This window comes from Cinclus cinclus, chromosome 1 (assembly GCF_963662255.1).
Source record: "Cinclus cinclus chromosome 1, bCinCin1.1, whole genome shotgun sequence".
Taxonomy (NCBI): domain Eukaryota; kingdom Metazoa; phylum Chordata; class Aves; order Passeriformes; family Cinclidae; genus Cinclus; species Cinclus cinclus.
In genome coordinates, this window is record NC_085046.1 from 118,473,438 (window position 1) to 118,495,796 (window position 22,359).

The window sequence follows — 22,359 nt, forward strand, 5'->3', positions numbered from 1 at the left end:
TGGTGGTTTTTTTGTTCACTTTCCTTTTAAGTTAGAGAGATCTCTGTAAAATGTGTCAATTTAAATATTTAAGTCATTCAGCAAAGTAAAGCTCTCTTATTGTAGAAAACTAAACCTGAATGTATTCCTTACACTTTTATCTCCTGAAACTACCAATAAAATTTATGCTTGATTAGTAAAAACATGTAGAATCAAAAGTGCAATAAAACCACTTTTCATATACTTACAGCTTGTCAGAAGCTAACTAATTTGGTTTCACCTTTTCCTCATTTCATTGTTATCATTCATTTTAGGTAGTCTTCCACATCCTTGTGGGCACACATGGGAATACCTGGGTTTTACTGTGGGACAGGTCAAAATGGCATAGAAATACATGCTGAATAGTTTATTAGCACTTTTTATGGCCAGTAAGGAAGGGTAATTTATTTTCTAACAAGTGCTTGATTTTCAGGTGATGTTGTAAGTAAGTTGGAGCACTAATTCTTGGTCTTAGCTATTCTGAAAAGCTGTACCTCTGTAGAGCTCACCAGGTATCACTGGGTATTACATAGCCCAGGTCAATTCAGCTTGACGGTGAGATCAAGATATTCTCATCTGCACTGGTGTTTTTTAGGGACAAAAGCTGTACTGATTCATGCTGTGTGGCGTTGTTCTGCAGATTGAAGCACAGAGAGTGAACTTGAAAAAACTTTCTTACTCTTACTCATGACCTCCTTAATTTTATTTCTGTTACACTCTGGCATTCCCAGTAAGTTACAGTATTTTCCAGAATTTTGGCGAATCAGTGATGAGAGGAATTATCTGTGGCGTTATTGTGTGTAATTTTTTATTTTAGCAGTAATTTGGCTAAGGGATATAAGGAAGAAAAAAGCAATAATGAATGTATTGTATGTGAAGAATTGATGATGAAATACAAAGAAAGTCACTTAAGAAATGGACATGCAGTTGACCTTCAAAGTTGATAAATGTATCCCAAATACTTGCTTTGAACATATTTCTGGTGCAGAGCTCACTGCCTCACCTTCAAAGTTTGAAGGTGATGAACAGGACACAATGATGTTTCTACAATTTAGAAAGACAAGAATGTATTTCAATAACATCCTCATACTTAGATCTCATTAATCTTGTTAATGCAAATAGGCCATTTATAAATTTTGTGCTAATATTTGTAAAGCATAATGAATGGGCAATGGCAATGGTAGTTTGGAAGATGCTGAAATAATTGGAAGGATTTTATACACATACTTCATATATACATGCTGTGTTTTTCAACTATATTCAGTCTGCTGTGATTAGCATCTAAGTCTAAGTTAACTGACATTAGTGTTTCATCTCTGCAGTTCCTGGCTGGGAGACAAAGGATAAGTTTTGGTGAAGTTCAGTAAGAATTTTTAAATAAATGGTTTGCAAGCCTGAATCTCTTTTTAAAATGACATATCTGAACTGCTGCTGTGTATCCAGTGGAGAGAAGGGGCATCAGGGAATTCTGCTAGGGCAGTACAAATTCATTTATTCTTGCATTTGAATTGACATGCTTCCAAAGTCTTCTTGATAACATCCCCTACTTTCACCTTGGGTTTAGCTTTTAGGAATAAGACTGTTGCATAAATTGTTTGCTGGAGACACTGAGGATCTCTGTGTTTATGTGTTATGCACCTAGATGAACTCATAGTCTCAAAATGTTAAAAAATGTTTTTTAATGCTCAGTGTTACTTAGAAATATATAAAAAGTTACCTGGGCCTGCCTCCAAAAATGTCATTGGTTATAGCCATGGAATATTTAGCTTCAGAGAAAGAACAAAAAATGGTTACAGTGCAGTTTTAATGAATTCTTATGCCCTTTTTTCCCAGATAATTTTGATTCTCTATCAAGTAAGCATTTAATTGGAAGGTACTATTATTATAAGCACATAATTTGTTATGAAATGAAATTGCTAATATTAAATATCTCATCTTCCATAGATACTATAGCAATACTTTTCTGATCTTTCGTGAAGCTGTTAGTTAAAAAATATATATTAAAAAAAAGCTTAAAATATTGCATAAAATTGAAAATGCACAGGAAATGTTACAAAATTTGGGGTAAAATTCATCCAGTTATCTTCGTTTCACAGGGTTTTGGAACTGTGTATCTGACAGGGAGTTTGAATATGTAACAGTGGAGAGCTTCCTTTACTCAGTCACCTTTGTTTTGTATGAGTCTTACATGACTACTGTGCGTAAAGGAAAGAAGTACAGTAAAGGCAAAATGTACAAAAAACCAGCATAGGTTTATAGAAGAGAAAGATGACTCTGTTTCATTTCCAGAAGCATTTCTAGGACATGGAAAGTGAAATCTTCTCATCAGACTAACCTTTGGAAGTATGTTTTGAAGAGGTGAAGTTTAAAAAGCTTGAAACCTGATAATATTTTGCTATAATAAGTTTGAATAGTCCAATGTAAAAATAAGAAGAGCAGTTTGGTTATCAAGTATTGCCACAGACCACTGACTAGTTTTTATTCCAAATTTCATCTGAGTTGTATTCATGAATGAAATTGTATATTCAAAAAAGGATTAATCCTTGTAACCCTGGGTTTTTTTTTTTCCCTTATGCTTTTTCCCAGATATGAAAACATACTATACATATAAAATGCAAATAAAAATGTCCCTTTTCATAAAAATCTGGGGACAGAGAATATCTAAAAATAGGTTGAAAAATGAAAAATTTGAATTCTCTTACATACCTTTTCCTTCTTCCCATCTCTTATTTACTTTCATTTATTTCAGAGGAACTGATCACAGAATAATATATTCTTCCATTTAGAGATAGATATTGGGTAATTAATATCCATATGAAATAAGCATTTAGGAATGTAATTTAATAGAGATTAATATTCTGTAGTGAGCTCAGCAATCCCAGTCATTATTTGGATAGAGAATTCACAGTGAGGACCCAAGTGAAATATGCTCAAAACTTCATAGGGGAACAAGTGTATCTAGTGATATGTCTGAAGTAAAATTGTTTGAAGGTGAGTTCACTTCTGTGTAGTTTATTATTTTATTCTGCCATTCCTCTGTATTTGCATGTGATTAAATAGCAATACAATTTTAACCAGGGAAGAATTAGCATTAAAAAACATTTGGCAAATTAAAAAAAATGTTATTACTGTTTTAAAGATTTTATGAATTAATAAGAACAGAGTTATCTGCAGCTCTAAACTGTTTTGTATGCTGGTAGCTGTGACTGGGCTTTTTTGCATACGTATGAACAACATTACAATAGAGCTGTTGCTTTAAAAAAAAAATCTGTGTTATCATATTTTAAAGATGCGTGGTTCATAATGATCACTTGCATTCAAGGCAGTGTTTATTTGGAACAGATTAAGAATGATATAAAATATATCCCATATAACATTTTACTCCTGTAGAATTATGCCTATTTTTCTAAAAAAGAAGGCAGCTACACCATTTAAACCAATTTTATTTTTTTAATAGACATTATACCAGACCTGTATTTTCACGTTCATCCTTTGAACTGTGCTGCACCTTTCCCTGTGGGATGAGAGTCTGGCCAGGGAAGTGCCATCACTCCAGGCAGTGATGCGCAGAGCCCGGTGCCGGCCGTGATGCAGCTCCAGCCTGGAGGACTGCGGAGTCCCCTGTGCCCTCTGTGAATGGGGACACCAGTTTGGGTCTCCCTCCCCTGATCAATCATTCTTCTCCCTGAAATTAATTCAGCCTAATGTCTTTGAAACAGCAGCCTGTCTGAATTTGCTTGACATTTAATTAAAGATTTAAAAATTAGTAAGAGGTGAATGACAATGTGACCGTTGCATAAGCCTTGTTTCTTTAGGAAACCAACAAAACTTCCTAGACTACAGATGAAATATTTTGGTGAGGTAACAATGTAAACTTTATTTCAGATAGGCTGTCAAGAATTATTTAATTGATGTTTTTGTTTGTTGTTTTCATTTGGTTTTTTTTATAAGCAAGTCTTGCACAATTGGTCATATGTTTTATTGTGCATTTTACATACAAATCTATCAAGTTTACCACATAGTATATTTTACAAAACTTTCCTGAAATGAAAATATATTGAGTGAGTTCCAGAAAAAGCAAATAATTTTTAATACCACAGTGTTCAATAAAGAAGAGACTAGGGCAATGGTCTATTCTCTGACAGCCCCTTCAAACAGCTATGTTGCCCTGATGATTTAGTTGCCATATCTGAAAAAAATAGTTCTTGCAGTGATAAAACAGTACTGGAAATGTTGATTAGGAAATTCTATTATATTCCCAGAAGTACAGCTTTGCAGAGATGCTGAGCCAAATGTTATGGTAATTTAAAGTAAGTGCAACCCCTACTAAGTAATTGGAGCTGCAGAGAATGTAAATCATTGAGGAATTTTTCCTGTTACGATGTCTCAGCATAGAGCAAAAGCTTATGTGAAGGTGTATATTTGAGTTATTTTAGAACTGCTTCTTCTAACTAATTCCTATGATTTATTTTATGTATGTTAAGAAATGATATTTGTAGGATTTTGCATAAAATTTTATATATTCTACATAATAAGCACCAGATTCCTGATCCTAGATGGGGACACCACTCTTTTTATTGTTTCCTATATAAATATGAAACTGAATTAAAAGTATTCCATTTTCTTTTTATCTGTGTAAGTCTCAGACAGTTTGGACCTTGGATGCTGTGACTGTCAGACCTGGAAGTTCCCCAAGGCAGAAACTCCTAAAGGACTCCTTAGCAGCAAAAGAACTTCAGACCATGGAAAAACACCTAGCTGGTATGTATGGGATCAAAGAACCATAAAATGCTTAGAAGTACTCACCCAGCTTGCTCTGCCAATATTTCAGATGAAGGAAAAAATTATCTAACTCACATGCTGATGAAAACACATGAAAACTTTCTAGTTTTTTGCCTTGAAGAAAACACCAATTAGTGTTTTATTTGTAGCTGTAATGAACTTGACTGTAATCACAGAAAGTACACTACTTAAATAGTAATTAAACCATGTTAAATGTACTATGGTCTGAAAGCATAATAATGCACCTTTTTTTTGTTTTCATATTTCCCCTAGACTTATGCAATAAGGAGGTACTGATGTTTTACTTACTGTTAAATAGTCTTTCAAAGCAGACTGCAGTGGTTCTTTAACTGGATAATAGATTGCTTTGCAGGAAAAACCTTATTAATGAGAATTCTGGTTGAATTAAATCTCTTAATTTGTGTGCCTTGGAACATCTGCAACATCTTTGATGGGGTAACTTTCTGAAAAGTAAAACAAAACAAAAAGCGTGGGGTTTTGGTGAAAATATGTTTCAGAGCTTTATAAAAATTAATGAGCAATATTCTGAAATTTAGCTTGCAGTTTTTTCTTCTTTGTAACCAATGTTTTCTATCTTCAGCATTCATTAAAAGGTATGACAGACCTATAGTGTGATAGTCCTGTATTATGCATGCTATTTGTCATATGGTGAAAGCTTCGTAGGCTAATTCTATGAAAAGTAATGCTTCACTGGAATGTAAAGACTGTATATGTAAAATGAAAGTAGAAATTAAATTTTTTTGATTATTCTTCTAAGTTGCTTAGAGAGTGAGGCAGAAAACACTTTTGGTGTTTTGGTGTTTTAAAATACTTTGGATATTTTTCTTGCCAATAACAATGGTGGGAGAGCTATATCCTCTTTAGAAAGGGAGTGTTGCATCTGAGGTCAAGGCAGACGACAAAGGTATGAGCACAGTGAGGGAAGCATTTTAGGAATAAGTTTTGCTCATAATGAGCAAGAACTAAAAATTATTATATATGCTAATGAAGCCTTTTAGGTAGGTTGTGTATCTGACACTAAAGGTGCTGTAATTCAAATTTTTTGATAGGTTCATAAAGCTTACAGCTATTTAGAGCTGCAGCCATTGCCAAACTAGACTGAAAAATCCATGAGCCCTCTCCCTAAACCAAAACTCCCAGGAACATCTAGTGAGAATCAGGAGAGCAGCAAACCAATATGTGGTTTCTGTAGCATAGCAGGGATCTGTGCTACTGAAGGGCCCCTATAATTTGTTTTCCCATATGATGTCACTCAGGAGGAGTCTGGTGAAGATCTCCCTACTTTGATTTATGTCCTAACTGGTCTCACTTCCATAGTCATACAAGCTGTTCTTGCGTGCATTATGCAATGAAAAATGCAGTCCCTTGGAAAAGCTGACAGTAATAACTATAATATTCAATAGAATATGGAATTTAAAATACTTAAATGACTGTAAACTAACCAGCTACATTTGCCCAATCTCTGAGATTCCTTCTGCAGTTGTGTGACCCACAAGATTTTCTCTCTTACATCAGTGCTGTTCCTGTCATTTGACTTGTGGCCTGTCATTTCAGTAAAGATGTAACATGAGGTTCAGTCATTCTACAACTCAGTAATTTTTGTCTGACTGAGAGCTTCACATGAAAACAGCCCAATTATTAGACACTGGACTATTGTATTCCTAATAATTCATGTCCTGTTGTAACACCAGTGGTGCTTGAGACAATTACTCCCCTCAAAGACAAGAATAACGTAATTTCCGTGAATAATCAGTTCAGAGTACCTCAGATAATAATGCTGTGGTTTTGCTTAGCCTCATTTGTCTTACACAATTGCAAAAGTTCAAGTGTCTGTGATATCAGCAAGTCTCTTGTTTCAGTTCTCTTAGCAAGCGCAATGGAACCTATTAATTCTATGAAATGGCTGCATATCCAGGCAGTAATTTAGATGCCTGAGATATGACTTGGATTACCTGTGTAATGATGAAATATGGTCCCCTGTCTCAGATACACCTTCTTAAGGGGCCTGGCCCTCCCTTATGGACTATGTGTTGGATAAAAATCACTCCTAACATAAGGCATAATTTGGTGTCTGTGCCTAAATTGGGAGTTAGAACCAATAGCCAGCAACGGCCTCAGTACCTTGATATTTGAAAGCAGCAGTTTTACAAAATCAGATGCTGAAGCAGTTTTCTTTTCCATCTGTACATCTGGCTTTTTTTTGTTTGTCTAAAATCCAGGCTTTTATGTTACTATGGCTGCTTAATATCACATAAGAGATATTCTCACAATTTTTTTGGTAGTTTATTCAAGTATTTTGCCAGTTGGGTTTGTTGCACTGATTTTGTGGTCTCTGTATGCTTCCAGAAAATATTTTATCACAAGAAGAACTGTTAAAAAATAAAACAGTTTGTAAGTGCATATATTGAATCATACCCTTATTCTGGATTTATTTTTTTAAGCAAAATGTCTTTGTGTTGCTCCGTTGCATTTTATTTTCCTTTAAATTATACCAACAAGGATTTTAAAAAAATCCTAAGTCATAATTCAACTGTATTATTTAATATGGTGTTATCAGATAATACTGCAAAGCTGGGAATGTGTGATTTATTTTTCTTTCTCATTGAAAAGCTTATATTAAAGCGAAATCAAACAGAAGATGTGTAAATAAAACTGAATAATTATGCTATGGGAACGTGTTAATTATGTATACAGAAATGATTATGATAATTGGTTTTTCTGCAGGCTTGATTGCTGTATGAAATAAGGAAACATGAGCCAGCATATAATGTTTATTTAACTCTTATTGAATCATTCAATATTCATGCTACTTCTTAGCATACTAAATTCACTACAGGCAAGTTGTACATCTGTAATTTTGAAAAGAAATAGACTAAGCTGGATCTTTACAAGACCATATCCTTGATTTGGTTTAAATCAAGTAGCCCACAGTATCATTTATTGGCCCCTGATTTTTTACCAGGCACCTTACACATTCTGCACCAGAGGAGCAGGCAGCAGTCTAAGGGAGCTGCTTCTTCTCCCTCTAAGATCAGCTCAGTTGGTCAGTCTGGTGCTAATAACTCCAAGGTCACGAGTTTGATCCCAAACTGAAGAGTTTGACTTGATGGTCCTTGTGGCTCCCCTCCAGTTCAGAAGATTCTGTGTTTCTGTGATACACTATTCATGAGACCACCCCTGAGTGCTGGATTCAGCTCTGGAACCCCCAACATAAGAAGGATATGGACCTGTTTGAACTGGTCCAGAGGAGGCCAGAGAAATGCTCAGAGAGCTGGAGCATCTCTCACAGCCTGAGATTTGGGGTTGTTTGGCCTGGAGAAGTGAAGGCTACAGGGAGAGCTAATTCTGGTCTTCCAGTACCAAGAGGAGCCTGCAAGAGAGCTGGAGAGGCATTTTTACATGGGTAAGTAGTGATAGGGCAAGGAATAAAGGCTTTAAACTAAAAGAGGAGAGATTTAGGTATTGTGAAGAAATTCTTGACCAGATGGGTGGTGAGGCACTGGAGCAAGTTGCCCAGAGAAGCTGTGGATGTCCTGTCCCTAACAGTGCTCAAGGCCAGGTGGGATGGGGCTCTGAGCAACATGATTTAGTGGAAGACATTCCTGCCCATGACCAGGGGGTTTGGAACCAGGTGACCTTTATGATTTCTTGCAACCAAAACCATTCTCTGATTCTATGAAGTTCCAAAGTGAAAGCACAGTGGAAGAATAGTTCAAGATGTAATAATTTCAAAATGGAAATAATTAATTTTAAGGGGTCTATTAGAAATATTCTCAAATGTGTGCTAGAAATATTGACTATGTTTTGAAATTTGCTAAGAGCAAAATATTTAATATTTAAAAGTTGAGAGATACTTTTATCTGAGGCTTTCACAACTATTTCAGTTTTACTATCTTTTCTAGTAATAGCATTTGAATTGTTTGCAATATGTTGTATTAGAGTGGTAATATGAAATTGGCGTAGCTTATTTTCCTGTTTTCAAAATCTTACAAAACATGTTGATGTTAAAGGCAGCTCATCTTTAATCATTTAACATACAACATTCCTTTTATCCCTACTGGTAAATGCAAGTGAAAGAAAATCTCGTTTTCCAGTATGCAGTTTAGAATCTCTTTCTTTTAGGACTTCTAAAACCTGAAATAATTGCTATCAAAATAAAAAAAAATTAAATGCTTATTTTAGACAAGTTGACTTAACGGGTGTTTAAATCATTAGAGCCTTGCTAATTTACAGCTTCTGGGTCTGTGACTTGTGCATGTACAAGAGAAATGGCATTACTATTTTAAAGACAATCAGCTGTATCTATGAAAATCAAGTACAGTAGAGTACATGCCAGTGAAAGTGAAAATTTGTTAACAGAAGTGTAAGATAAAATAAACTTGATTAAACTGTTTCTTAAGATTTGTACGTGCAAGAACTTTCAATGTGTTATCAATGCTAACCCAAATTCCAGCTACCCTCGCCTGACTTTGATGGCTGTATTCTGATGTAATTCATTAGAAACATTAATATGATTTAAATTATTTCAGGAAACACTTTTTATTCACTGTCCTTAATCTGTTGTGTTTTTAAAACAGGTGTTATTTCTTATGGCTTTATGTGAGGTAGGGCTGTCACCTTTTCTCCTTGGACTCTGGATATTGGTGACCCCATCACCTGCTCCAGCACTGATGGCAGACCAGAGCACAAAATTCAGGTTCAAACAGGATCACAAATCCAGATGTGCCAGAGTTGAATAGTTACTTCCCTCAGAGTTTTGGTTGGGACGCAGGCAGCAGGGCCATAAGCAAAAGTTTTGCCTTGAGCCAGTTTTGGATTGCTTTTCAGTGCAGCTGAGAATGGCAAGTTTACATCACTGCTTCATCTTGTTTTGGTGCTAATTTTGATTTTGCAATAACTTTTCAAAAGCCACAGAGACATAATTTTGGTGGAACAAAAGGAAGTTTTATAGGTTGTGTTGACATTCACTGAAGAGGTTATATTTCATTGAGGCAGGATAGCTGTGTTTGCAGTGAATTAAATGTAAATAAACTTCAAGGAAATGCTTGTCACACATTTGCGTTGTTAATTCTCATGCCTTTTATTTTAAGCATGAATAGATTTTCTCTGCACAGCTTCAGGTTTTCACTTACATTGGAGAAAATCATTGAGAGTTTTAAACCAGAGAGAAACCGACAGTGAGTTTCTTTCTTTTCCATTTGTTCATGTGTGTGTGCACAGACATTGAGAAGGACCTCGCACTGTGGGAAGAAGCAAGGCTCTCAAGAAGTCCTGGTGTCCAGCATCCCAGTGTAGTTACATCTGACCATCAAGGCACTCTTCAAGCTGCACAGGGCCAAACCCCGAGGCCTCAGGTGCCAACTCCGACTGGGAAGAACATTCAGCTCCAAGGAAACAAATCACCACCGCTGCCCACTAACAGCAGAGCACAGGTCTCCAGTGTCACAAGCAGCAGTGCACAAACCAACAGGCCATCAGCTCCGGGGAGCAGACCTGTGACCCCAAATAGCTTGCTGTCACGGCCTCTTACCCCTAGCAACCAAGGAAATAGGGAAAGCATTATTAGCATGCAAAGAAGCAGATCTTTGTCATCTAAGAGCCAAATGGGGAGGACCCTCAGTGCTGCTTCAGGGCTTTCTGTGCAAGTGAGTGGAGATGTTGTTGGAACTGTCACTACTCAGAGAAACAGTTTATCAGAAGTAAGATTTTCAATTTAATGTTTTTGCTATGTTTAATAATGCGAAGACTTGATTGCATTTTATGTTCGAGTAACATCAGTATACCTAATGTAACCTACTGTGCTAAAAAGAACTTGAAGTATAATGATGAGAAAAATAGCAAGGAAATACTGCTCAGCTTTGAGAGGTACTCATTAGAGAATGTCAGTATTATTACAGAAATCATACTGAAACACTTGTGTCCCCCAAATTTGCCATAAGCTCAGTAGGGCTTTGCCTGTATGATGCATAGCAGTTTTATTAGCATTATAGTTTCTAACAGGTGCATACCTCTGGAATAGTAAACAAAACTTTATCTAATCTTTATGTTCCATGGTATTTTTTTTCCTGCCAAACTGGCAGTGGATGATATTTTCTTGATCTACTTTTTATTTCATATTTTTGGGCAATTGGAATGATTAGATAGGCATCACTAAAAGGACAGGTTTTTAAAAAGCACCAAATTGAATTGCAAGAGAAAATGTCCAACATAGTTGAATCACTGTCTAATACTATATGCATGGTAACTAAGCTGATTCACAGCATAAAAATTTCCTGTCACGTATTATTGGCTTTTACAGGACTAGTCTTTGTTTAAAACAAAACAGAGCAAAAAATTAAAGTACCTTGTAAATTCTGAGTGGGATTCTCCTCTGCTAACCTTAGCTGCCTTAAAGATAACTTCAGTGTGTGGGCAGTGGAAATAAAAGCACCTGTGAAAGAAAACCCCTGCTGTCTATCTCTATACATGCCTTAAAAAGGTGAGTGTTTTCTCAGGATATGCCAGTCCTTCTATACTGACTTGAGAAGGAACTATATGTCTAGACTGCTAATTTTTTAGTGGTGGAATATGTTGGCTCCCACCATTAATACCAATCTCTTTGTAATCCATGTGTCAAAGCCTGGAGATCTTTTTTCCAAGACTGAAAATAATATCATACCTCTAGATTGTTTCTGAGGAGTGTCCTCTCTTTTAATAATCTGTTGGGTGTGACACTTGACACAATGTGTTATCAGTCTCATGACTTCTAAAGAAAATCTAAAATGCTGTTTATGATAGTGTTGCTTAGGGTTGCTTGTAGGAAAATTAGAGAGTAAATACTTAGTATAACCTTGCAATTAATTATAAAATGTCCATTGTTGGTTGTGAAGGAAAGGAAATGAGGCACAGATTACTCTAGAATTTGGGGAAGAAATTTTACTTAAATTTGGTGGTGAAATAAATAGTCATGATTTTGGTGTTTGACTGGCAGTGCAGTACTCTCATCACTGGAGCTGTTTCCTCACTTAGAATTGAATATCCAGATTAAAGACATGAAGACTGAAGGTGGCTACAGCTCTCCTGAAAATGTCTTCACTCCCAGTTGGTACATTTTCAAACCATATTTTCCATGGAAAAAAATAATTTTAAAACTTCTTTTCTTTTCTTTTCTTTTCTTTTCTTTTCTTTTCTTTTCTTTTCTTTTCTTTTCTTTTCTTTTCTTTTCTTTTCTTTTTTTTTTTTTTTTACGAAAAGTCACCTTGTATCCTCTTTTGAAGTACGGGATTTGTTTGTGTGTTAGAATTTTCTCACATACCAGAAAATGAGAATTGAAATTAATTTTTAACTAAAAAATGTTCAGAATAAATGAAGGGTTCTGTTGTCTCCAACTAAATTCTTCACCCCCTTTTTCTTCTTTTTAGGCAGTCTTTTTCTTAACTGATATATAGTCGTGTGATGCCAAGTAAAATTATTGTATATACTCCTGAAATTATGTGTATGTAATGAGTGAGAGATACCCAGTCTGCCCATAGTTTTGATCTTTCCTGTGAAAAGGCAGACAATTAAAAATTCTCTTCCACAGCCTTTCTGTAGTTATATTAATAATAAGCAAGAGTCGCATTTAATTTGCTGTGTCTTGTTACTTCTGTTTGCTGACAGCTCTCACAGTAAGTGTCCTGTTATACTTTTAATATATGTATATATTTATCTCAAGAATTTTAGGAAGTGAGCAATATTATTATGCTATTTTCTAGTTAGAGTAGCATGTCCAGATTCAGCCAGCAATCCACTGTAAAGCTGATGTTGAACCTCAGCATTTCTATGCAGGATCTTTTCCTCTGTTAAAATCCCTTCTAAAAGTGACAAATTCTTTTCTTTCTCTTTGCTTGCTGGGTACAATAGTACCTTGGCTGCTAGTGACCCAGCTCAGACCCTGTTTATCCTTTCTGACGTGCACAAGTGACCTTTGACATAATGGAAACTCAGCTTGGGACTGGCTCTGCTTCCAGTGGGAAAGCTGCTGGTGTGACATGTTCATACTGAAGACCTTCCTCTGCCAGGTTGTGAAGGCCCATGGATATCAGAAAGTAGCTGATGGAGAGCTGGCCAATCTGCCACTCCAAGCCTCATTTTTGGAGTGTTATATGGGAAGCTTTGTGAGCCCTTTCAAGCTGTCTTTTGTGTACTTAAGTTCCTAGTCACTTAGAGAAGTGGATTTAGACAGAACATACCCAGGAAATACATCTATTCTGTGACATTTTTTGCCATTTTAGACATTTCCTCCTATTTGTGGCCATATGATTTCATTTTCTTGTGTCACAGCTTGTCTCTGACCATGGAGATATATTTTAAAAAAGCAGAGGTGGTTTGGGTTAGGAGAACAAGGGTCCTGTCTTTGTACTTTTACAGATCACAAACATAAAACTCAAGGCTGATACTGTAATTTATTTTGTGACTTTCATTGTAGGTTTTGTATCCTCTTCCTGTATAAAACCAGTAAAATAAAAGAAGGGAAGTTGCCTTTATTCTTATTAGCCTTATGGTCTCAACTGGGAATTCCTACTAGATGTAAATACAGTGTGGTTATATTGCCAATGCTATAGAAGATACTATGATAAGATTTTGCAAATAACTCTGTTTCCTTACTCTTAGGTGATGTTAATGTAACTAATCAGTACAGCATAGATATATATTTGATAAGAATAAGTTAGTTGAAAAGAATGTGACTACTGAATGCCAGGAGCATGTTTTACCCTAAGGAGCTTTATTTATTTATTTATTTACTTACTTGTTTATTTATTGGGAATTTTAACATATCTCTCAATGCCTTATGTATGCTTCCTAAATTGTAATGTTTCAGAGTAACATAAGTCTAAATAGAAAAATATTACTAATAAATACAATTCAAAGTTCTTAAGCTTTAGTAAAGTTCATACTGCAGCATGGGTGGTTTAATCTTGTTATAGCACAAATCTTAAATAATTTGGCAAGTATTTAACAAATCAGCTGTTAAGAATGTTTTGGGGTTTTTTAATGCTCAAGACTTACAATTATCTGAGATTTTGTGGACAAGTTTCTGCCTCCTGGCACACATAATATTACTAATTTCTAACAGGTGTGTTTTATTATCAGCTCTGTTCAAGGCTGAATTGAATTATAGCAAAGAAATGCTACCTAGAGAAATAGTTTTATTATCTGTATAAAGGTAATAAATCAAGGTTCCAAATCTTTTGGCAGAGATACTTGTATATGTGTTCCTAATCCTTTGGTGCTTTGTATAAATTGGCAAAGGAATGTTGAATCCTGCTTATCTCTTTAGGATGGATTCCATTAAAGTGACAGAATTCTGTGATACTTGTCAATAGCTGTTGAGATGAAAATACTGTTGACTCCTTTGTTTACCATATCATTTTCTGAACACATGAAATTTTGCAATAATTCAGGTAGTTTAAAGTGGTATTCAGCAATCTTAATTAGTCTGTCACTGTTAAGAGCAGGAAACTTTGCCTTATTTGAATATAGCCTTGATTAACAAAGTTTTTAATCCTATTTACTGGAGTATAGAGTGATGGGGACTCTCTTTTTGGTCAGATACTCTCATTCTGTTCCACTGACTGGCTCAGATCTTTGGTCTGTGTTTTTGGAAGATTAAAAAATGTGAGGATCAGTATGAGAGTACCTCATCCCTACTTCAAGAATCCTGTTCTGAGAACCAAAGCATGTTCAGTGTTGTAGTCATCAACCTTCTCAAGCACAGCACACTGGAAATGGCAATTCATGAGTGAGGCCTGGAGCTCCTGCCTGAATTTACTACTGGGTCATGGCAGCTGTCTTTGTGGAATTTTTTTAACACAATACCGACAGAATTAATCATTTACTCCCAGTGAGATAGATCTTGATTGAGCAGCCTTCCCAAAACTGATTTAAACAAGCCTGGATTTTGTTTTTAAATCAGATAGCCTAAGAATTTATGTGGTAATACAATTTAACTTTAGATTGTTCTTCTTTCTATAGAGAAATATAGATTCTCATTTCAGCTGACGTAACACAAACCAGGGTATTTCACCTCCCCCCCTTTATTTTTTCAAGAACTTATAAAAATCTGGCCAGTAATTTTATGATATCTGGCCAATGTTAAAGATTTCTTTTAGAGACTAAACTTGCATGTTTGAACTGCTTTTGAAAATAAAACTGTGCATTCCAGTCTCATCTCTCCCCATGAATACTGCAAAAGAATGTGTCAAAGTATTTTATATGCCTGTGTTTATACCTGTTCACATAGTATATGTGTGTCTGCATGGAAAAATATTTTTATACACATACATATATACATTATATTAAAAAGTAGGCAATTTAAAAACATTTTCAAAAGTATATATTCAGCTGCATATGGATTTTTAACCATGTAAAACACTTATATTTGAATGTTTTAATGGTATCTTGGAGACAAAAGTTTCCATAATGTTTTTCCTTCCTAAGCCTTCTCCTTATGCAACAATGCCATAGGTTCTAAGTCAGGTATCAAGTTCTTGTTCTTATTAGACTACAAACAGTGAAAATTTTGACAAATCAAAGCCTCACTTGAGAAAATTGAATTTGAAATGTCTATGCAGTCTAAAAACTGCAGGGACAGATTTAATATCTGCAGTTTTGTCCTGTCACTGCATTCCTTAGATGAGTATGTATGTGTCTTACATATCTGTATTTATAGTAGAGAGATAGCTAAATAGACCCCTTCATTTTGGTGGGTTTGGATTTGTTTTTTTGGTTTTGTTTTTTGTTTGTGTGTTTGTAGTTTTTGGTTTTTTGTTTTACTGAATAGATTAAAAAAATTTCTAAGGAGCCTGCACATCTTCTGCATTCTGGTTTTATTTCACAGCAAGTTGGTTTTTTTACTTTTAAAGACTTTCTCCTCTCTAGTTAATTGAGGCTAGTGTTTGCTGCAGTCTTCATTTATACAGAATGATTGTCTGTCATTTTATCTAAAATAGATCTGTTTGTGGCAGGATGAATTCTTACAACAGCTTCAACTTGTTCATCAACCTTGGATATTGCCAAGTGACACAGAAAGTGAAGGACTGGAAGCTGACCAAGACAAATGTAAGTATATGTGTAAGGACCAGATAATATGTCAAAAACCCTCAACTTTACTTCTATTTTCTATATCTTCAGATACTGTTGAGATGTCATGCCTTCTCACAGGAGCTTTTCTCACAAGTACCAATTACTTATTTGTCTGAGGGCTGAACCTTATAGGATTGATTTGCAGAAGCTTTCCTGAAGTCACTGAACAATAACAAAATTATCACAGAACACTGTTTACTTAAGCGAAGTGAAACAATTTCTCCTGATATGTTAAACCAGCTGTTCCAGAAAATAATGGATAGAATTTTCTATTTCTGTCTTGAAATAGATAATCTGTTTAATAAATCTGTATTCACCAGCAAAAACAAAGAAAAAAAAACAAACTAAAAAAACTCCAGGTCTGAAAAGTATAGTCTCCCTCCTTAGGTCTGTCACCCCATTATCTCTATTTTGCTTACATTCTTTTTAATTCATCTGTATTAATGAAAAAGTTCCTGTATTAATAAAAAAGTTCTTAATCATACAAGTAATCCTTAATATCATAAACTTTTTGAAGTATTTTTCTAATCATGGAAGTGAAGATCAGCAGGATAAGAGTCCAAATGGCAGAACAAGTAACAGGCTAAAAATTGGACTATTTTCAAATTGTAGCAAATTCTCCCTGCCTACAAGGTACCTGTAAATAATCTTACTGTCTCACATTTTCTCTTTTAATTCATGGTAGTTTTGTGTTCTGCAAGGGTGAATATGCAAAGTGCTTCTTAACATATTTTAGGTGATGTACTTGAAAAGAGCAGATGATTTAATTAGCATGTTTAGAAAACTCAATACTAGTTTAAACATCAAGAGCTAACAAACGAAAAAACCATTTTTTACAGAAGGTAACAGTTCTGTATGGGATAAAGTATTCATAGGAAATGTGCCAGATAAACAGATTTTTTTTTAAATTATGCCACTTGAAAAAAGTTTTTTACTCATACATCAGTTTCACAAATTCATCCATAGCCTAGAGTTTGACTGAAATTTAAATTTGCATAGTTGATGTTCTGAAGAACATGTGCCAGGTCTTCTTGAACACTAGTAAAATGTTACAATCCAGCATCCAGCTGATTTTAGTCCAAGGCCAATAAGTCCAATTTGACTTGCACCAGAGCATTTCAGTTATCTTTCAGCTAAAACTCACCTTAGGTGGCTCAAGAGAGACTCTGGGACCTGCCTTTTATGTGCATGCAATTTTTCCTCAATATTTTCTGTAATGAATTTACAGTCCCACAGACATTATTAGGACTGGCTGTGTACACACAGACTGATGCTAATTATGTGACCAGGGAGACTGATGCTCCAAGACATATCAGATATACAGCATGGTTTTTCATAGCTACTGTTACTTGAATTGTGTGGGTGTGAGGACTTTTGAGCACCCAAAATCCTGGGCTATAATATTACAAGAATCCTAGTAGGTCATTGTCACTGCCCAAAAAACAAATTGTTAAGTTAAAAAATAAAATTATGTTGTTAAGGTCAATGTCCAAATGCCTCTTGAACAATGACACACTTGAGGTATTGACCATCTCTCTCAGAAACCTGTTCTGTCTTTCACCCTCTGAGTAAAGGAATGCTTCCTGATGTCTGGTCTGAATCGCCCCTGGCACAGCTTTGAGCAGTGTGTTCTGTCACTGAATACCTGAGAGAAGAGATCAGTGCCTCTCCCTCCACATGCTCCACTCAGGAAGCTGTGGAGGGTGAAGTCTGTCCTCAACTTCATTTTCTCTGAACTAGACAAGCCCGAAGTCCTTAGCTGCTCCTCATAGGTCATTTCTTCCAGCCCTCTCACCAGCTTTGTTGCCCTTATCTGGACCCATTCAAGGGCCTTCACATCCTTGAGTTGTGGTGCCCAGAACTGCACACAGCGCTCCAGGTGAGGCTGCACCAGTGCTGAACACAGTGGAATAATCACCTTTCTTGAACAACTGGTGATTCTGTATTTGATGCACCCCAGGATGGGGTACGAGCACCTGTTGGCTTCCAGGACACGCTGCTGATTCTTGCTGTGCCTGCAACCAACCAGCACCCCCAGATCCCTTTCTGCAGAGAGGGTCTCCAGCCACTCCTCTCCCAGTTTATACTTGTGCCTGATTAACCCATCCCAGCTGCAGAATCTGGCATTTTGACTTGTTAAACTTCATGCCATTAATCACTGTCCAGTGCTCCAGTCTGTGTAGATCGCTCTGCAAAGCCTCTTGTCCCTCCAGAGAATCAGCAGTGCCTCCCAGTTTGGGATCATCAGCAAATGTGCTAATGATGGATTCAGCTCTCCTGCCTGCAGGTTGTTGGTAAATGTATTGAACACAACTGGCCCTAGAATTGACCCTTGGGGTGAACCACTGGTGACCAGTTGCCCCCTTTGAGCTCTGCCATTCAGCCAGTTCTTCACCCAGAACAGCCTGTAGCCACTCATCCCACAGCTGAACAAATTGTCCTGAAGAATGCTGTGAGGGACAGTATCAAAGGCATTACTCAAATGAGTAATTTGAAAAAATTTTCAAATTTTTTTGAAAAAGCACATCCACTGACTTCCCTCCATCCACTGGGTGGGTGACCTTGTCATAGAAGGCTATGAAATCAATTAAACAGGAATTTCCCTTTTTGAGCCCATGTTGACTACAGTGCAGTTAGCTGGGGCACCCTCTATAATAGATCACTGTTTCTACTACTATAAAGGGATGGAACAAAAATGTTTTATCAAAGTAACATTTCCTGTAACTGAAATGTAATAGTACAAATTTTTATTAGCAGTAACTAATGGTGGTAACATCCCTGTCTTGAGTTTTTGTGCTAGTGATGTTGTCAAGAAAGTGCAGAACTGCCACTGCTGACAAAGAGAAGCTGCCAATTTCTGGCTGTAAAGTGGAGTCAGCAAGGGTTTTGGTACACTTGCTGATGCCACTGCTTGTAGGTAGAGCAGCTGGCAAGATTACACATAATTTTTCACCCCAATGTAATAAATCTGTGTGGATATTTTTCATGTGATTCAGTGTTGAGAAGGCCCAGGAGGAGTTCATAATTTGTAAGTTTGAGTAGAAGAGCTGCAAAATTAATCTTTACAATAGTAACACCTGTTCTTTGACTCAGCTTATAATGAATTACACATGGATAATATTTACCACAGTTTTTTAGTATTTTGAGATAATAGCAGCCAGGTGTAAAGCTAGTTTTTGGTAGTGGGGAAAACAAAAAGTGCAAAAAGAGAAACTGTGTGAGTCACCTTGAGTTCTTTAAAAGTAATACCTTCTGGTTAGAGTTTTGCAAGAAAAATGAAAAAAAATAAGGGGCAAAAACCATTTCAAGTGTATTCAGATGTAAGGGTTTAGAGAGGTTATTTTCAAAACAAGTGATAGCTGAACAGAACTGGGTTACTTTGGATTCTCAACATCACTTAAAAAACATCATTTGCAAAACAGATGCAACAGTGCATATCTTGTCTTATGGAAATGAGATCTTGGTTCTCAGTTCTTGTAAAACAGACTTTACATTTCGAGTTCTCCAGGTTTTCTGACGGCATTTAAAAATTTATCCTTAGCAGCAAATTTAAATTTGCTGTAACTGGCAGTCAATAATTTTTAAACCTTCATACTAATTATGACAGCATTTTAAATCAAATAGCTACTCATATAATAGAGTTTAAATTATTCTAGCTTAATAGATTAGTTATGTTAAAGAAGGAAAGAAAAATATTTTTAAGAAGCTGTGTTGATTTTTTTAGCATACACTTTCCTTTTACTTTTGTGCACTTAATTAAGTTTGTGGTAATAAGTTAGAGAAAGAGATAGTGTATAATTATTTTCTCTTGTAATGTACATTTTCTTACTAAAAATAGGAATTAACACATGCATTTTAAGAGCTATTATAATTTAGAAATTAAATCTCTTCTGCTTGCAAAATGTGTTCTCCTTTGAAACTCTCTACACAATGAGGGATGAAAATTTTCAAGGCAGTATGATCCAAAATCAAGGACCTGTGGTGTTCTTTTAGAACGTTTAGACATTTAAAAATGTCTGTAGACAGAGTCTCATGTGTGTTCTTCCTCTGTCATTCTGGAGAGAGTTCCCTGTCATTGTCTGCAGTAGTTGGCTTGTGTACTGATTCTCTGCAAAGAATTTTCAGAGAATGCATAGAGATTATTCTTGGAAAAAGGAGGGATTTGGAGAAAATATTTAGAACTTGCATAATCCTTCTGTTTGATAAAAGTTATTTGAGCTGGCAAGAATAGATTTTCTTCTTTATGGGGTACTAATGCACAGAAACAGAGGAACTGTGTCTACTGCCACCAGAATATTTTTTAGCCAGCTTTTATGAGAAGAAATTCATCCTTCAAGGGACTGACAAGAGTCTGCATGAATTTTCCCTTGAGAACAAGTCCTACAAAGATTGGAAATATCTTAAGTATCACTAGCTTCCAAGAGCCTTGAAAAGACAGACAGGCTTTTGTTCTAATTTGACCTACCATCTATAGTCTTGGCAAAGATTTACTGCCCAAGAGCCTGAGTCTCCTTTCTTGGGTGCCAAACTCAAGAAGCCCACAGAGCAGATTTCCCCAGGTCACACAGCCTTGGATGTAAAGGTTCCCTACCTCCAGTCAGTCTACCTAGCAGATGTACATGATAGATGAATGAAGTAGGCTCTTGAAAAGCTTGCTACTTGGTTAATCCATATTAAATATACCCACAGAACATTAAGGACTGGAAGGCACCTTAAGGATCATCAGTGTAAAAACATTCCTTTGTGCTAATCTGCTTAAGGCATGCCAGTTTCTGTAGTCAATGGCACACAAAGCTCTGTGTGTGTATCATCACTTCATTCCAACTTTGCAAAAGGAGTACTAGATGCTCATTTCTAGCTCAGTTGATCTTGGACAAGTCTTGAACTCTTGCCCTCTGACCTGTGGGAGGAAATTTAAATGTTTTGCCACTCTTCATCTGCAAGCTCTTTGCTAAGGTTGACAGTGAAAAGTCTACTGTTGATAAATCAAATGGTTGTTGGGAAGAAGTGGGATTTCTACTCCATTCATTCTTGCTGGTCTTGAAACTCTACAGTCAAAGACACTCTGCTGATGACTTCAACAGGTGTTGAAGAAAACATTCATGTTCCCATTTGCACACAAGTCTGCCTAGGGAAAAAACCCAAAAGAATGAAAGATGGGGTTTATCTGTAGACTTGAGAAATTCAGACTGTGTTCTAGTAAAATTCCAATCCATACAGTATTTGTCCATGGGTAAAGTTCCTTACACTGAGTAAATTCACATACCAAAATAGTCAATTTATCCTAATTATGTAAATAAGCATTGATAAGACTTGGAAAATGGCTTGGCCAGAGTTAACAATAAGGATGCATCTACTGCTTGAATGTTTCTGCTGTGAAAGTTTGCTTTTGCTAGAGCCAGGTGCTACTCAATATGAGTAAGAATGACTGAATTGAGGTTAAAGCAGCAACTGTTGATTGCAAATTTTATGACATTTACACAAATACATTCCACTTCTGTCGTTCAAATTCAGCTGTTTCTATTTGTGCTCTGCTCTGATGGAGCATAGCTGTATTGGAAACGTCTCTGTCAGTGGATATTAGTTTAGGGCAAGGCTAGATGTGATTTCTCTCGCGAGTAAGGTGCTTATAAGGCATCACTCAAATGTTAGTCAATTATATGTCTGGTTAGTAAGAATATAATTGTTGGCAGTTATAATAATAATAAATTATAATAAATTCACTGTAAATACACACGAGGTTTTTTGTCTCACAAGTGAATCTGTCTCAAAAGTAAACTTGTGGGAGACTTTCATCCCAGTTAATGAATCTTCTGGATAAACTCACTGGTGACTTATTTTCATTTAATATTTCAAGAGTGGTAATGCAAACTTTACAAAGTAAAAAATCATATCTCCATGTTCCATGTAACCTCTGCAAAGGGCATCGTGAAGCTTTTATCTGCTTGGGTTATGAGTTATTTTATAAATGTATCCATTATACACTTATGTATATTAAAGAAAATACATTGTCTCTCATTCTGCCTGTCATTGGCTTGGATACATATTTAGCTTGAGGCAGTTCTGTGTCCACTTCAGAAATAGGATACTGGAAAGTACTGTGCTCCTGTAAACAGAATTTCTCCAGGCTTATTGGATGGTCTTGGCTGGATGTCTTGCGACACTCATAGCTGAAGCTGCATCACTTCATATAACTGTTTTTTGAGTCTGAAAGTAGATGAAAACAGTTTTCTAGCATGGAAACTTGCCCACTTGGATTTAATTGTTTATTGATAATGAAATAAGAAAGATTGAGATTATTTCTACCAGAAGTCAGACTGTTGGACAGTGAGTGGTGAGTTCAAACACAGCTAGAGAAAGTTGGCGTTAGACTCAAGTTTCCTATTTTTAAATAGATGTGCTTAAATCCAAAGCTGCTGTTATCTTCTTATATTA

At 36.0% G+C, this 22,359-nt stretch overlaps 1 protein-coding gene across 1 annotated transcript in view; it reads left to right on the plus strand.

Annotated features, from left to right (window-relative positions):
- Window positions 1-16,587, plus strand: part of C1H8orf34 (chromosome 1 C8orf34 homolog) — a 139,658-nt gene extending 123,071 nt beyond the window's left edge. The window contains exons 11-13 of the mRNA XM_062502207.1: window positions 4,659-4,779; window positions 10,042-10,520; window positions 15,807-16,587. Coding sequence (XP_062358191.1) covers window positions 4,659-4,779; window positions 10,042-10,520; window positions 15,807-16,040 — 834 coding nt within the window. The 3' untranslated portion in view covers window positions 16,041-16,587. The remainder of the gene's footprint in view (window positions 1-4,658; window positions 4,780-10,041; window positions 10,521-15,806) is intronic.
- The last annotated feature ends 5,772 nt before the right edge of the window (window positions 16,588-22,359 follow it).